This window comes from Scomber scombrus, chromosome 8, assembly GCF_963691925.1.
Source record: "Scomber scombrus chromosome 8, fScoSco1.1, whole genome shotgun sequence".
In the NCBI taxonomy this organism is placed as follows: domain Eukaryota; kingdom Metazoa; phylum Chordata; class Actinopteri; order Scombriformes; family Scombridae; genus Scomber; species Scomber scombrus.
The window spans coordinates 12,654,656-12,669,208 of record NC_084977.1 but is presented as its reverse complement, the minus strand read 5'-3'; the positions used below and the strand labels follow the sequence as shown (position 1 = coordinate 12,669,208).

The following is a 14,553-nucleotide window of genomic DNA, read 5'->3' as shown; positions in this document are numbered from 1 at the left end:
TAAAGGTGTATCTTAAATAAATAGGACAACAGTCAGGTGCTCTTATGAACACTAAAAGAGGTTTTCCTTGCTGTTCATACTGGCTATTCAAAAAAATCCCCTTGAAACAAGCTTTCAATGCAAGTGATGGGGTCCAAAATCCACAGTGTGTCCACACAGTCATTTAAAAGTTGATGGGAAACTTATATCGTCAGCAGTCTGAGTCGTATCAAGTGGATATCTGCCACATATACAGTCTTTTTAGCATCAAATTCCCTCTGTGTTTCCTCTGACTGTGTTTCCCTGTTGAGATGTTGTGCAAGTACAGTAACAAAAAGAGGGACTCTGAAAGATATCTACTTGATTTTACTAATTTGGTCAGCTGAAGATTCATATTAGCTTCAGATAACTGAACAGGAGGAATAATTACTGAGGAAAACATGTGTCAGTGTTACTTTTCCTTTACATAAATATGAGCAGTGCAGTTTGTTGCCACACCAGCAGGTGGCGCACGGTCGCACAGGAAGTCTTAACAAGGAGACGAGGAAGAAGTCTGTACACGGAAGTCATCCAGGATGTTACATGTATGAGCTTTGGCTTTTTTGCAGCGTTTCTCGGTATACTTCACTGTTTCTTGGGACTTTAGTGAACCCGCAGTTACAGTGGATCATGCCTCAGTGGTTGTGGAGACCCTGACTGGACAATGCGATGTCTGCGGCGGGCAGTAGAATCCAGAGCGGGTCAATGGACGCCAGGACCTGAAGAGCTGCTGTTTTGACAGCTGGGTTGATCCTCCAGTACCTGCCCTGTCTGACAGAGCTGCTCAGGACAGACACCAACCGAGGCTGAAAGCACACAGGAGGATTTATTGTATGTAGAGAAGCTTTTCTGCGTCTGTGAAGCAGCTTTTATAGCGTCACTGAAGGAAAGGAGGAAAGGTGAGAGTAACTTTGTCACCTCTTTTTGTTTCTAAAAGTCCTCTTCCACTCCTCACTGTGGCTCTGTGTTTACCCTTTCACCACCACTACATTATTACATTGTCTTCTTTCCCTTTTTTTCTGTGTCCAGCCTCCAACCGGCCAGTGCTCATGGCTTCATCCCGGCTGAAGTATCTCTCTCTGGGCGTGCTGGTGTTCCAGACCACCTCCCTGGTGCTCACCATGCGGTACTCCCGCACTCTGCAGGCCGAGGGCCCGCGGTACCTGGCCTCCTCTGCTGTGGTCGTGGCCGAGGTCATGAAGATCATCACCTGTGTGCTGCTTGTCTTCAAAGAGCACAGTGAGTGGGTCACAATGCGCATCTCCATGATCAGCAAATTACTTTTTCAATGAATCAATCAAGTGTGAGGTTGATCAAATGTCAGAAAATCGTGAAAGGGGGACCATCATAATTCCTGCAGTCCAATGTGACATCTTCAGATCCTTTGTTTCACCCAGCCAACAGTCTGTTACACCACCAAAGTTTCACATTTACAAGGTAAAACCAAACCAGACAGAGAAAAGCAGCAAATCATCACATGTGAAAGCTGGAACTGAAGAGTAGTTTGTGTTTTACTTGATAAATTGTTTAAAATGACGAATCAATTATCCAAATTGGTTTTTTTTAAATTTTCTGTCAAGCAACTAATCAATGAGTAAACTAAATGTCTCATGGAAACCTTGAAAAACGTTTTTTATTTTGAAACCTGTCAATATTCACAAAGCCACATTTAAAAAATGATAATGAATGATTCTATATGTAAACTACTTCACAATAGAGTACAGTGCACATTCTCACATGCTGAATGTTGTCTTATCAGAAGCAAACAACTATATTTAAATGCAATACAGTTAAAAACTGGTCAAATTATTATTTAAATCCAGAATCAGTTTTTGGTGCTTAACTTATTTGCTACTTTTTGCTACTGACTCTTGTACAGTACAAACAAAGCACTGAGTTTGAATACTCAGCCTACCAGTAATGAATAGTCTATAAAATACTGTAGTTACAGAAGCTCTCTGCAGTCTGTGGACCAGGTTTGCCAGGTTGCTCCTCTCCTACTATCACAACATCTTAACTATGAGCATTTATTCAGGGGTCTCCTTTTTTTTCTTCTCTCTTTACCTCACATCTGGAACATGGACTCATGTAATAATATATTCAAAGTTATCAAGATAACTCTGTAAACCTGCGTCTACACTCCCCTACTCACAATCACCTCAGAAATGATTCTTTTCTTTACTATCAGCATCAAAAACAGAGAAAATTGAAACAACTTGACAAACCCTGCAGTGCTGTCATCATAGCTTTTTGTATGAAAAAGCAGACATGTACAGATCTCACATAAATGGTCCCAGTATCTAGATAGAAAGACAAAGACATCCACATCTAATTTCAAATTCATTAAGTCCTTTCAAACTGACAGATATAATCACTAATTGATTTTCCATATTTTCTGGTGGTCTAATGTGTCTGTTTCCATTCATCAGGTTATAGCATGCGAGCTCTGAACAGTGTCCTTCGTCAGGAAATTGCTCACAAACCCATAGAAACACTGAAGCTGGCGATCCCTTCAGGGATCTACACACTGCAGAACAACCTGTTGTACCTCGCCCTGTCCAACCTGGACGCAGCCACCTACCAGGTAGGTCAGGATGCCTTTCTGAATAACTGGCACCACCGTCCTTTTTCATGGATGATTTACAGCTTTCCCGCTTTGTCTCCATTAGGTGACGTACCAGTTGAAGATCCTGACCACGGCTCTGTTCTCAGTGTCCATGCTGGGCCGCAGGCTGGGCGTCTACCAGTGGCTCTCGTTGCTGATTCTCATGGCTGGAGTTGCTCTTGTGCAGGTTCAGTGCAATTTTATGTCTTACAAGTGCTTGTAAGAATGGAAATCACACTGTTCCCCATCCTGAAAATAGACAACTGAATAGCTTCTATGTTTACCAAGAAATACATGGGTGTTCTTACCAGCAGCTGCTCTTTTACTCCACTTATAATCAGAACAGCAGCCCATGTAAAATCAGTGGGTATGAATTAGGGCTTGTTTTGATAAACAAGATTTGCATTTGCTCAAGGGTGCACGATGATGGGGCTCTGGGATGGGTAATAGTCTTAATTTTGATTAGAGACTGAGGTTGTTTGCCATTTATGCTCAATAATAAAACAAATGAACAAATCTTTGGACATTAAATTGACAGTGCAGCTGTTCATGCATAGATCTAAATGTCGGATTTCCCACAGTGTTTGCTTTGACGAGTCAGGCCCAAGACTGGATATAATATTAATTATACAAAGGATTATAACTTTATTTATGTACCATCTGTGTTACGGAGATGCAGCTCCAAGTTCTGAAAAACAAGAATCATTCAGGAAAGTAGTATAAAGTTATTCAACCAAAATATTTAACAATAATATGCTTTTTAATGGTAATAATATATAATAAAGTTAACACATAATCAAGACTTGCCTAATAATCAGATGAAATTGTCCTTTTATTTGGACTCAATTATTTATTTGAATTGGAGAGAAAAATAAACGTGGTTGATGATTCAGACGTTGACATCCAGGCTCCGTCCAATAAGAATATAAAGCATCAATCTGCATGATTCTGAAAGGTACTTCTATCTACTTTAAAAACAGCACTGATTAAAACACTTAATGCTTAATACTGAGGATAGAAATAAATTATATCTTTGTGTTTAATGTATATTTTAAACTAAGCTCGCCCACTGATATGAAGTAAACAATGTTCTCTTTGGAAGATGCTCCACTCTGTTTTCCGTTTTTGAACGCTCTCTCTCTACAAATGTTTCAAGCGGTTCTTCTTCTTGTCTGATCAGCCATGTTTGAATAGGTGATGTTTACTGGTTTCGCTGAGGTGATCTTTTGAGTAACTCAAGTAGTGAGAGATTCTGCTAAAATTGTAGAAAGCTCAGTAAATCATTAACGGTACTCGCTGCACTTTCTACAGCTTTTTACTGACTGTGGAGCATGTAACTAGGACACATTTGTTGGGTGTCTCATCTTTACATTCAGGGGGAGAATATGCGTCCTTCACTTTTAAACAGCATGTACAGCAGAGAATAGCTGCCCCAGTTAAATGGTACATTTTTGACTAACCGCTGCAGACTTAGTACACTGACTGATCTCACCACCGCAGACTTTTCCGCATGTTCACTTTCATCTATAAGGGAAGTTTCAGCATGTCTTCGCATTCAAAGGTTATTTTTATGTCTTTACAGAATTTGTAAAACAGCAACATGTTTGCACTCTGTCTGGAGTCATACTGAAATACTGTTTCCCTTTTGTCAGTGCTTTTAAATCTATGAAGAACAAAAGTGTGGCCAGTTCTGTAGGTGGGACTTTGTTTAATTAAATATTTAGTTGTGTATTGGAAGCATGTTTGTTTTAATGACTGTATGACCTCCCTTTAAGAGGCTGTGGCCAGGCACAAAAAAGAAACTATTCAGTGTAAGTTACTCAGTAAGAAAAGGTTAGATAAATAAAACAAAGTAGGCCTTAATTAGAGCGAGGAATAAATATTGGTTAGTGGTCATGAGGGATGTGCTGATGATGAAGTGTCAAAAAAGGATAGACTGTTAGGATATTTCCTCCTCCTCCTTGGACAAACAAAGATGATGCCAGTAAGTTAGTCTGGGTGTGATCTTAATCCTGGCTGAGCGCTCATACAGAAGCACATTGGAGGAGGATGTGAAACTACACCTTCATAAATCTACAGGATCAGACGTGTCGAAGCAAATTGCTCTCGAGTTTATCCTTGAATCGCAACGATGACACCTCCTGAAGGCTCGAATAACAAATCATCACATCCAGTATGACATTATAACACAGGCACAACACCTATTCTGCAAACAATATCACCTACAAGCAAACAAATATTAGGTAAAAAGCCAGCATGAATCTTCTAAGAAATAATTGCCCTGCTTTGTGTTGATGCAGCTAATTTTCACTCCTCATTTTCAAGATCTGTGGTATGTTTCCTCTCTAAGCAGGGTTTATGTAAACGTATTGAAATTTACCCAAAAAAAAGACTCATGACCTTTTTTTGACTTTTTTGTTAACCCAAAGAGAAATGCTTCAGCTGCAATACATTTCTTACTCTGCACAACCAGCTCATTGTCTTTCTTTTGCATTAACACCCATTTTCCCGCTGACTGCAGTACATAACACAGTAACTCAGACTCTGCAGAATTTCGACAACTCTGCAAAGCTGTGAAGGTTCAGAGAGAAATTAACTTACATCTGGAATATTTTCCTCTATACCCACTTTTTGTGAGCATCATGGTTATAGAGCGTCATGGTCATAGAGCATCATGGTTATAGAGCTTCATGGTCATAGAGCATCATGGTCATATAGCATCATGGTCATAGAGCATCATGGCCATAGAGCATCATGGCCATAGAGTATCACGGTCATAGAGCATCACGGTCATAGAGCATTATGGTTATAGAGCATCACGGTCATAGAGCATTATGGTTATAGAGCATCATGGTCATAGAGCATCATGGTTATAGCGCTTCATGGTCATAGAGCATCGTGGTTATAGAGTATCATGGTCATAGAGTATCATGGTCATAGAGCTTCATGGTCATAGAGCATTATGGTCATAGAGCATCATTGTCATAGAGCATCATGGTTATAGAGCTTCATGGTCATAGAGCATCATGGTCATAGAGCTTCATGGTCATAGAGCATTATGGTCATAGAGCATCATTGTCATAGAGCATCATGGTTATAGAGCTTCATGGTCATAGAGCATCATGGTCATAGAGCTTCATGGTCATAGAGCATCATGGTCATAAAGCATCATGGTCATAGAGCGTCACGGTTATAAAGCGTCATGGTTGCAGGAGTTTCTGTCAATCAGTTGATCAGTTGGTGCACCACTTAAGTCAAGACTGAAATATTTCAACAACTACTGGATTCATTGAAATGTTTTACAGACATCAGTGGTCTCCAGAGAATTAGACCTAGTAGTGATCCCCTGACTTTGTGTAGAATGTAATGGCATCTTGCTGAAAGGACTTGGCAGAAATGGAATAAGATATTCATAGCTATGTTTTAATTGGTGTATAATCACCACCTGAAAATAAGATTTGTTTTCGTAACCTTAGAATGAGCCCTTTATATCTGCATAAGGAGCAGGTGTGTGTGAATGTGATCAGGGCGTTTCTGGAAAAGAGAGCATTGCTCTCAGTGAATTTCCCCTGAATAAATAAAGGTTTAAAAAAAAAAGGTCCTCTTCCAACGAGCCCACCATGTTGCACCGCCATTTTTTAACACTAAATCCTACACACCAGTCCTTCAAACACTGTATATTGAAAACTATTGGATGGTTTGCCATGATATTTGCTACATTTGATCCCCCGACTTTTCCTCGAGTGCTTTCATCAAGACAAAATATCAGTTTGTCCAATATTCTGTTAAATGATTTAATACCTCATCAATCAATTTGTATTATTTTGACAAACTAAAATTACTCAGGGTCCACTTACTAGCCATTTACTTTTTCTGGAACGTTCAACCTTTTTTTCAGTCCTCCTCATCAGATTCATCTGTTGTCAGGGATATTACTTTGGAGATGGTTTTGGCATCAGATGTGAAATTTGGTGAAACTTGATGAAAGCTGAGCTATCTCCATCTGCTGAGGAAGACTGCAGGATGCATTGTAAAGCTTCAGAAAAACGGATAATGGACTTTGAATTAAGATGTTTGTCATGCAATCGTTTCCAAGAACGACTTTTAAATCCTGCTTAGTATTTATACAAATGTGTTTCTCTGTTGTTGTCAGTGGCCCTCTGAGACCCCCGAGACTCAGGAGAAGGAGGCTCTGTCCACAGGCTCCCAGTTTGTCGGCGTGACGGCGGTTCTGGTGGCGTGCTGCTCCAGTGGGTTCGCTGGCGTCTACTTTGAGAAGATCCTGAAGGAGAGCAAACAGAGTGTCTGGGTCCGCAACATCCAGCTAGGTCTGTGACAGTCAGTCAGATCGAATCAATCAGCTGCCAGTCTGGCCTGAACAGCATAGCAGTTGTTATTACATATCAAATCTAATTCAATACATAAAGTGGTGAAAATAGAAACACAAGAGGTTTGATTGAGACACGTCTATCAACACAGGAATAATGTGATGTTATGTTGTGGGAAACACAGTGAAAAAAACACTAGCGCAGTGTGTCTGTAACAAGCATTTCTGTTTCCTTTCTTCCATGCACGGAGAGCCAGCTGGGCTTTTTACCTCAGATGCATTTCTGTTAAGATGAATGTTCCTGTCTAGTTTATTTTTACCCTAGAACGTGTGAGGCATGTGTTGAGTCTCCTGTGATTCCTGGTGTGAACTCAGAACTTTTTCACCTGCATTAAGTGTTGGAGTTGGAGCTTACTGTAGAGATGCAGAAAGACAAGCAGTGAAGAAAACTGAGTTTTTTTTCTTCTTGTTCTCGAAGTCATTGAAAGAAGATTAGGGCTGAGCAATTTTGAAAAAATATCTAATTGCAATTATTTTGACTGATATGGCAATTGCAATAAGATTTGAGAGGGAACATGAATTTCATTTTCATTGAAAAACACATTAAAATGGTTATGGTGTGATTTTTTTTTTTTCAGTGATCTGTGCCAAACAAAGATGTTTTCTTTAGTCTGTAGAATATGATGTGTAAGTCTCTGCAGCACAATATTTAATTAAAATGTTGACACATTCACCAAATTTAAAACATTTAACAAATACTGCATCTCCTGTAATTTGAAAATTGCAGTAGGCCATATAATTGGATTTCAATAAAAAATATGATTAATTGTTCAGCCCTAAAGTAGTAAAAATTGAATGTAAATTTCAATAAAGTGGAAATGAGTTCTGAAACGATTTATCAATAAATCAGATAGACAAGAGAAAGTGTATTAACAGCTGTTTTGGTAGCAAATTTACATGAACTTGGTGCAATTTTACATGGGAAGATCTCCCTGTTTACAGTATATTATCACCCTGGGTGTTTCAGTGCACATTTTTCAAAGTTTTATATTGTAATTTATATATTTTATTTAATTTAACTTATCAGACTTCAGGGTGAAAACTTTGGATGTGTATTCAGCTCCATGTGATGTGTGTGTGTTTGTGTGTAGGGATGTTTGGCCTAGTGTTTGGTCTGTTTGGGATGCTGGCCTTTGATGGGGAAAGGGTGACGGAGTCAGGGATGTTCCAGGGATACAACACTGTCACCTGGACAGTGGTAGCGCTACAGGTAACTCTCACTCCACTTCAAGCTTTAGTTGTCAAATATATTGTTGAGCCTCTGGACTAACTATTTATTTCATGGATCAGACTCCCAGTCGGCCCGTACAGGTCATGCCTTTGTCCATCTGTGTCTGTGTGTTTGTTGTTTCTCCAGGCGCTGGGTGGTCTGGTCATAGCAGCGGTCATCAAGTATGCAGACAACATCCTCAAGGGCTTTGCTACATCGCTCTCCATCATCCTGTCAACTCTAATATCGTACTTCTGGCTGCAGGACTTCGACCCCACCGGGTAGAGGAAACCTTTACTATCTGTCCCTCTGTCTCCACCTCTATGCTTTTCTTTCTCATAATCACAGTGTCTCTAGCTGACAGTGTTGTCTGGTGTCATCCACAGCGTGTTCTTCTTGGGGGCCATTTTGGTCATCGTGGCCACTTTCCTGTATGGCTACGAAGGCAAGCCATCCCCCAACCCCAGCAGGGCGTAGGACACTCACGGCTGACACTACAGCAGCAGTAGGCGGTCCTGTTGAAGCGTCAAGACATTGAGGGGAAAGGAGGACAGAGGACTGGAGAAAAAGAGGGGGAAAGGTCTTTATCATATATTGTGTTCGCAGAGGAGAAGAGGAGGAAAGACAGTCAGTGTCAGGATAGGAAACGGGAAAGAGGAAGTTTAAACAAAAAAGCAAGCACAATGCTGTGATGGTCTCACCAAAAGTGCCTCAGGAGGAAAGAAGGGGTAACCAATGAAAAAAGAAAACTGTGGCAAATTGCATGTTTTCTTTTTTCCTTTAACTACCATTGTAGAGATAATCCTGGCTGCCACACCTCCAGAGCTGGAGCGATATTCTCAACAGGGCCGACTGGTTGTGTTCATTAAGCTGTTGGACTGCCTGTCACCTTTACTGCCACATCAATCACTAATAAACAGTAAAGGATTAAAGAGGCAGACAGAAAGGAATTTCAATGTCACATCTTTAGATGTAGTGTAACTCCAGCCCAAACTGTTGGCTTGTTCACCTCAGAGTTGCAGTATTTAAGGCTTTGACAGCCTTAGGTCGTCCCACTGTTACCAATAAAAGCAGATGTAGGATTGTTTTTGCCCTGAAATGGACCTCCTAGACACTGCTACAAGCTCTAGCAGTTGAATACTTTAGGTTGCAGATGGTCACGGTTAGCATTGGAGCAACCATTGGGTGTCTAATCCTAGCAAAGGAGGCAGTATAAGAACAGCCTGGGAGGCAAAACTCAGGGCAAAAACATTTCTATTGATACAAGTCTTTGAACAGTAGTAGTTGCAGTGACCATAACTAGTATTATTTTCTATGTTATGGCTCTCATGTTGCATTTTGCTCAGCTATTTTTGGAAACATTTTTTGTTGCCAGGCAACATATAGTCAGCGGGGAGTCTTTGATAGAATATACAGTGTGTCTCAGTGTCAGAAACGGTTTCACTCTATAATTGTGTGCCTGGTGGAGTCAGGGATCTGGATGTAAGAATAAAATATTACCTGACACCTCAGAAACACTGTTTGAGGTCCCAACAGCAGTGATTATTTGATGATAATTGATTTTTAAATTCAAAAGGACAGTTTGATTATGTCTGAAGATGATTTTGTACAACTTGAAAATTATGTTAACCATGGGTGTAAATAATAGCACCATTTAAATTGTGATCTATAAATCCAAATGAGGTTTTTCTGTTTAATTTATTCATTCATTAATTAGCTGTTTCATTATATAACGAAGCCACTGATGATCAACACTCGGCTCTTTATGTCCTGTGCTTGTGTAACTTATATACTGTTGATTTTGTGGCAAACCCATTAAAAATGTTACTGAATGTGGCCCTGCTGAGGCTGACCTCACTGACACTCTTAGAGAAATTATCTCGGACTGCATACAACTGGTGTTATTTTTCTGAAACTACTTTTTTTTTTTCGTTGGGATAAAGCGGGTATAATTAATAACTTTATTATTTTAATTACCAATATGTTGATCTTTTATAAAAGAAAAATGTTTCCTTTAACTTTTCTGAATGTGTTATTGTGTTGCATTCATTGTGTGTCTCATCACTGAACATACACATTTACAGTGAGATCCATATACTGACACAAGTTTTGTTATTTTACCTATTTAACAAAATATATTCAAGTTACAGTTTTATAATTAATACAGGCTGAAAGTGCAGACTCAAGTTAATTTCACGGTTTTCATATCCAAATTGAAAGAAGGGTTTAGGAATTACAGCTCTTTATCAGGTAGCTCTTTTTCAAGGGACCAAGAGTAATTGGATAATTGACTCAAAAGCTGTTTCATGAACCGGTGTGGGCTATTTCCTTCATTATTTCATCATCAGTTAAGCAGGTCAAAAAAAAAAAGGTCTGGATTTGATTCCAGGTGTGGCGTTTTCATTTGTAAGCTGCTGCTGTGAACCTACAACAGGCAGTCAAAAGAGCTCTCAATGCAAATGAAACAGGTCATCTTTAGGCTGTAAAAAAACATCCATTAGACTAGAGACTGAAAGAACATTAGGAGTGGCCAAATCAGCAGTTTGGTTATTCTGAGAAAAAAAAGGCACACTGGCAACACAAGGCCTGGACGTCCACAGAAGACAACAGTGGTGGATGATCGCAGGATCCTTTACATAAAGAAGAAAAACTCCTTCACAACATCCAGCCAAGTAAAGAACACTCTCCAGGAGGTATACATATCATTATCCAAGTCAACTATAAAGAGAAGACTTCATGAGAGCAAATACAGAGGATTCACCTCAAGGTGCAAATCATTCATAAACCTCAAGAATTTAAAGGCCAGATAAGATTTTGCCAAAAAATGTTTAAACAAGCCAGTTCAGTTCTTGACCAGCATTCTTTGGATGGATGAAACTCAGATCAACCTGAAAAAATAGACAAAGTAGAGAAGGTTTGCAATAGCTGATGATCTGAAGCACACCACATCATCTGTCAAGCATAGTGGAGGCAGCGTGATGGTTTGGCATCCATGGCTGTCAGTGGTACTGGGTCACAAGTGTTTAATGATGATGTGACAGAAGCAGCTGGATGAACTCTAATGTTCATATTGTTTGTTCGGATTATGAAAATTGTGTCGCTCTCCAAATATTTCTTGACCTAAATGTATGTTTCATGATCAGACTAAAGTGCAGTGAAACAATATCATCATTGCAATACACCATCAAACCATGCCAGTAGCCTGTCATTCCTATTTTTCCCCCTGCAAATCTACCTTTGCACAATTACATGTTTACGTTGCTTAAGTTAATACTTCACGTCACCTTAAAGCTGCAAATAACATAACACAAATAAATTTAAACTTTGATATTTTTGTCATTTGTTTTAATGAGTTTAAAAACACTGCATGCAAAAGCCAGACAGTCTGAGAGAAAGGACTGTAACACAGCAGTTTCATGTCCTCCATATATAATACTGTAAAACACCATTAGCCAGTCATTTCAAACCAATCACTGCATCAAACTGCAATCAATCAGCAGAACAATTCAGGAAGTAACGAGTCAAGCCTCTTGATGAAGGGCTGTGTACCGCTCTGCCCTTGAGTCCTCAGGCACATCTGTTACTGTAAAAGACACTTGAGGCCCTGATAACACACAGCAGACTGTGACCTCATGGTCAAGTATAAATGTATTTTCACAAACACGTTATCTTGATTGGGGCAACGTGAGAAAAGTTTCTGCTTTGTTTCACCCTATAAAAGCCCCAATTATCTGATTAAAATCACTGACCAGTAAAGATCACCTTTGTCTGGTTAAAAGTGCTGCCCTAGATGTTTCCCATGATTGTCAACATGAGTTGTCAGATGCTGTTTGCTTCACAAACTGCTCCTGTGTCATGGCTACAATAGGCATGTTGTTAAATCATACAGTATCCACACTTCTATATGTGTGTGTTGCAGGGCTTGCAGCACACAGGCAGGACAGTCCTCCCCGTGATCATGGCTCTAGTACAGCTCTAGATGAGGTGTGTATGTGTGTGTGTTTGTGTGAAGGCTCGTTCGGTTTGCACGAAAAGTAATGAGCAGCATGGGTAAGATAACGTGGTTACATCCTCTGTCTCTCTTCATCTCTGTCTCATCTGGACTGGCTCAGCAGTTCAGCATGACCTGATTCACTGTCTCACTGACCGTACACAAACATAAATACAGCATATAGATCTGTTTGCAAAACAATGAGCAACATAATTTGATGTGAAAAGTTCATATTCTGTAAGCTGCACTCTGGTTTTCATTTTCAGTGAGGAATCCTTATAAAACACTTTCTTATAAAATATCATAATGGCACAAGAGACTGTATGTCTGTGTGAACCATAATGCACCAATCTTTAAAGGGTCTGTTCACCAGAATTACAAACATTAAAACATTTTAACCATGCTTAGCAGTATCTAAAATCTAGTATCTGATTGTTTTGGTTTTGTTTGACCAGGTTTTGATATATTTGAGATTTCTGCAACCCAAACCAATACATTGGAGATGACTGCAATGCTACTTGTGCTCAGAACACTGACAAATAACATTACAGTTTTCATTATAAAACCTATTTCTACTGAAGAAACAGTCTGTGTAAAATCTGTTAATAAGGAAGTCTGCAGATTATCCAGAGTAACGAGGACACTTTGTTGAAAGACACATTGCTATTTCTAATATAGTGCTAGAGATGGATATGTTTTTTATTAAATGTCTTCGATTGTCATTCAGTTTGGTACATATATCCATCTCTTACAACCATCATTTCTCCACTGTTTTGAATTTTGTTAACATGGTAACACTGGGATGGTAAACCTGGTTCTATCACCATATTATCATTGTCATTATGAATATGTTAACATGTTGATGTTAGCACTTACCTCATAATAGCTTGAGACTCCTTTTAGTTTTATTCATCCAATATTTGCTGAGTCTATAAATTGTCCAAAATATTGACAAATGCTCAGTTTCTAGCATGAGAAAAATTAGTTTTTGTAATGTCAGTCTATTTCTGGTGTTTTATTATAAGTTTAATGTAGAGAAATTCTACATATCTCAGACTACAAAAGCTTCTGGTAAACACAAAGTTGCTCAGTGAAAATTCATGATGATTCATGTTGCTTAATTTTCCAAAACAAGATATAAACTGGACAACAGTTTCATATATAGGGAAATGTTTCTCAGTTTATTGTCCTGAACTGTGACATACAGTACCATGTTTAGCATTGTGGGGAGGAGAGGCTTCTTTAAATGTGTTTTTTCAAAGCTGTGATAACTAAAGAAACTTCATTCACCTTCATTGTTTTGGGTTGGAGGCATAAATCTCACTGACAGCAAAGAAGCTGGACAAATAAATCCCACAATACCGGCATGGATACTGTTAAAAGGTATGATATTTTTGTAATTTGGGTGAACTGATCCTCTAAGTTCTTTAGCACAAATGCAGCTCTTTTTCAGTACAATCTTTGTTCTTAAACAACATATACTGACACATCCTTCAGTAGCTCTGGTTGTCCTGTCACATCCACTGAGGGCAGGCTCATTTTATTACTCGTAAAATAAAGTAACCTTGCTTCTTCACCTCACAAATGATTAGATGGGACAATTGAAAGACAAAATCCTGTTTTTTTTTTTTACTAATGAAGGCTGTCATCAACACAGGCATCACTGGCTTTCAAAAGGCAGGGAGGGAGAAGCTCTGCAGCTTGGATCAACTGGCCATTTGTGATTTTTTGAAAGAAAGGCTGCTGCAGGGCTTCATGTATGAGTGTATGTGCATACTGTAAGACCAACTCCAAATGCTTTTCCTATGATAATGTCAAAAACAAAGTAGCTCTGTGGATGCATGTATGTTGAATATCTTTGTTTTTTTTTTCTTTTAAATCATTCTTTGAAACAACCCTACGATAAATCACAATCACAAACGAGGCCCCCGTCCATCTGTCTGTGTTTATGAGGCAGTCTAGTGTGACAAAGCAGCAAGCCTTGGACCCGACCCGGGGGCTCCATTATAGAAAACACACAACCACAAACACATACACACCTGCACACCCACACTCACATCATCTCTAAAAGCACATCATCCAGTAACATTTCAATTGATATTATAGTTATCTCTGTCTGTGAAGAATAAACCCCGCAGCAGTGGCGTCCTCCTTGGACCTGTATGACAAAAACACTTGTCACCTTTCCTTACACAGCACTTTACTGTACAGAGCAGGCCGCTATTATATCATCATTAAGGCTGAGGAACCTTTTTAAAACAGGGTCTGTATTTAGGCTCAATCTTTTTTTTGTCTGGGCCTGAGTAGCTACAGCACAGGTTTGCGTTATATCCCAGCACTAA

General features: G+C 39.3%; 1 protein-coding gene across 1 annotated transcript; it reads left to right on the top strand.

The window, feature by feature from the left end:
* The first annotated feature begins 550 nt into the window (after positions 1–550).
* On the top strand, positions 551–10,227 carry slc35a3a (solute carrier family 35 member A3a). The gene is made up of 8 exons (XM_062424791.1): positions 551–917; positions 1,048–1,257; positions 2,448–2,602; positions 2,688–2,810; positions 6,777–6,951; positions 8,102–8,220; positions 8,368–8,501; positions 8,607–10,227. Exons 2-8 carry the CDS (start codon positions 1,068–1,070, stop codon positions 8,695–8,697), a joined length of 987 nt encoding a protein of 328 aa, XP_062280775.1. The 5' UTR covers positions 551–917; positions 1,048–1,067; the 3' UTR covers positions 8,698–10,227.
* Positions 10,228–14,553: the final 4,326 nt, after the last annotated feature.

Coding starts and splice junctions, on each gene's coding strand:
- slc35a3a (XM_062424791.1), top strand. CDS start 1,068: ATGGCTTCATCCCGGCTGAAGTATCTCTCTCTGGGCGTGCTGGTGTTC. Junction 2,811..6,776: donor CTGGAGTTGCTCTTGTGCAG/GTTCAGTGCAAT, acceptor TGTTGTTGTCAG/TGGCCCTCTGAGACCCCCGA. Junction 8,502..8,606: donor CAGGACTTCGACCCCACCGG/GTAGAGGAAACC, acceptor TGTCATCCACAG/CGTGTTCTTCTTGGGGGCCA.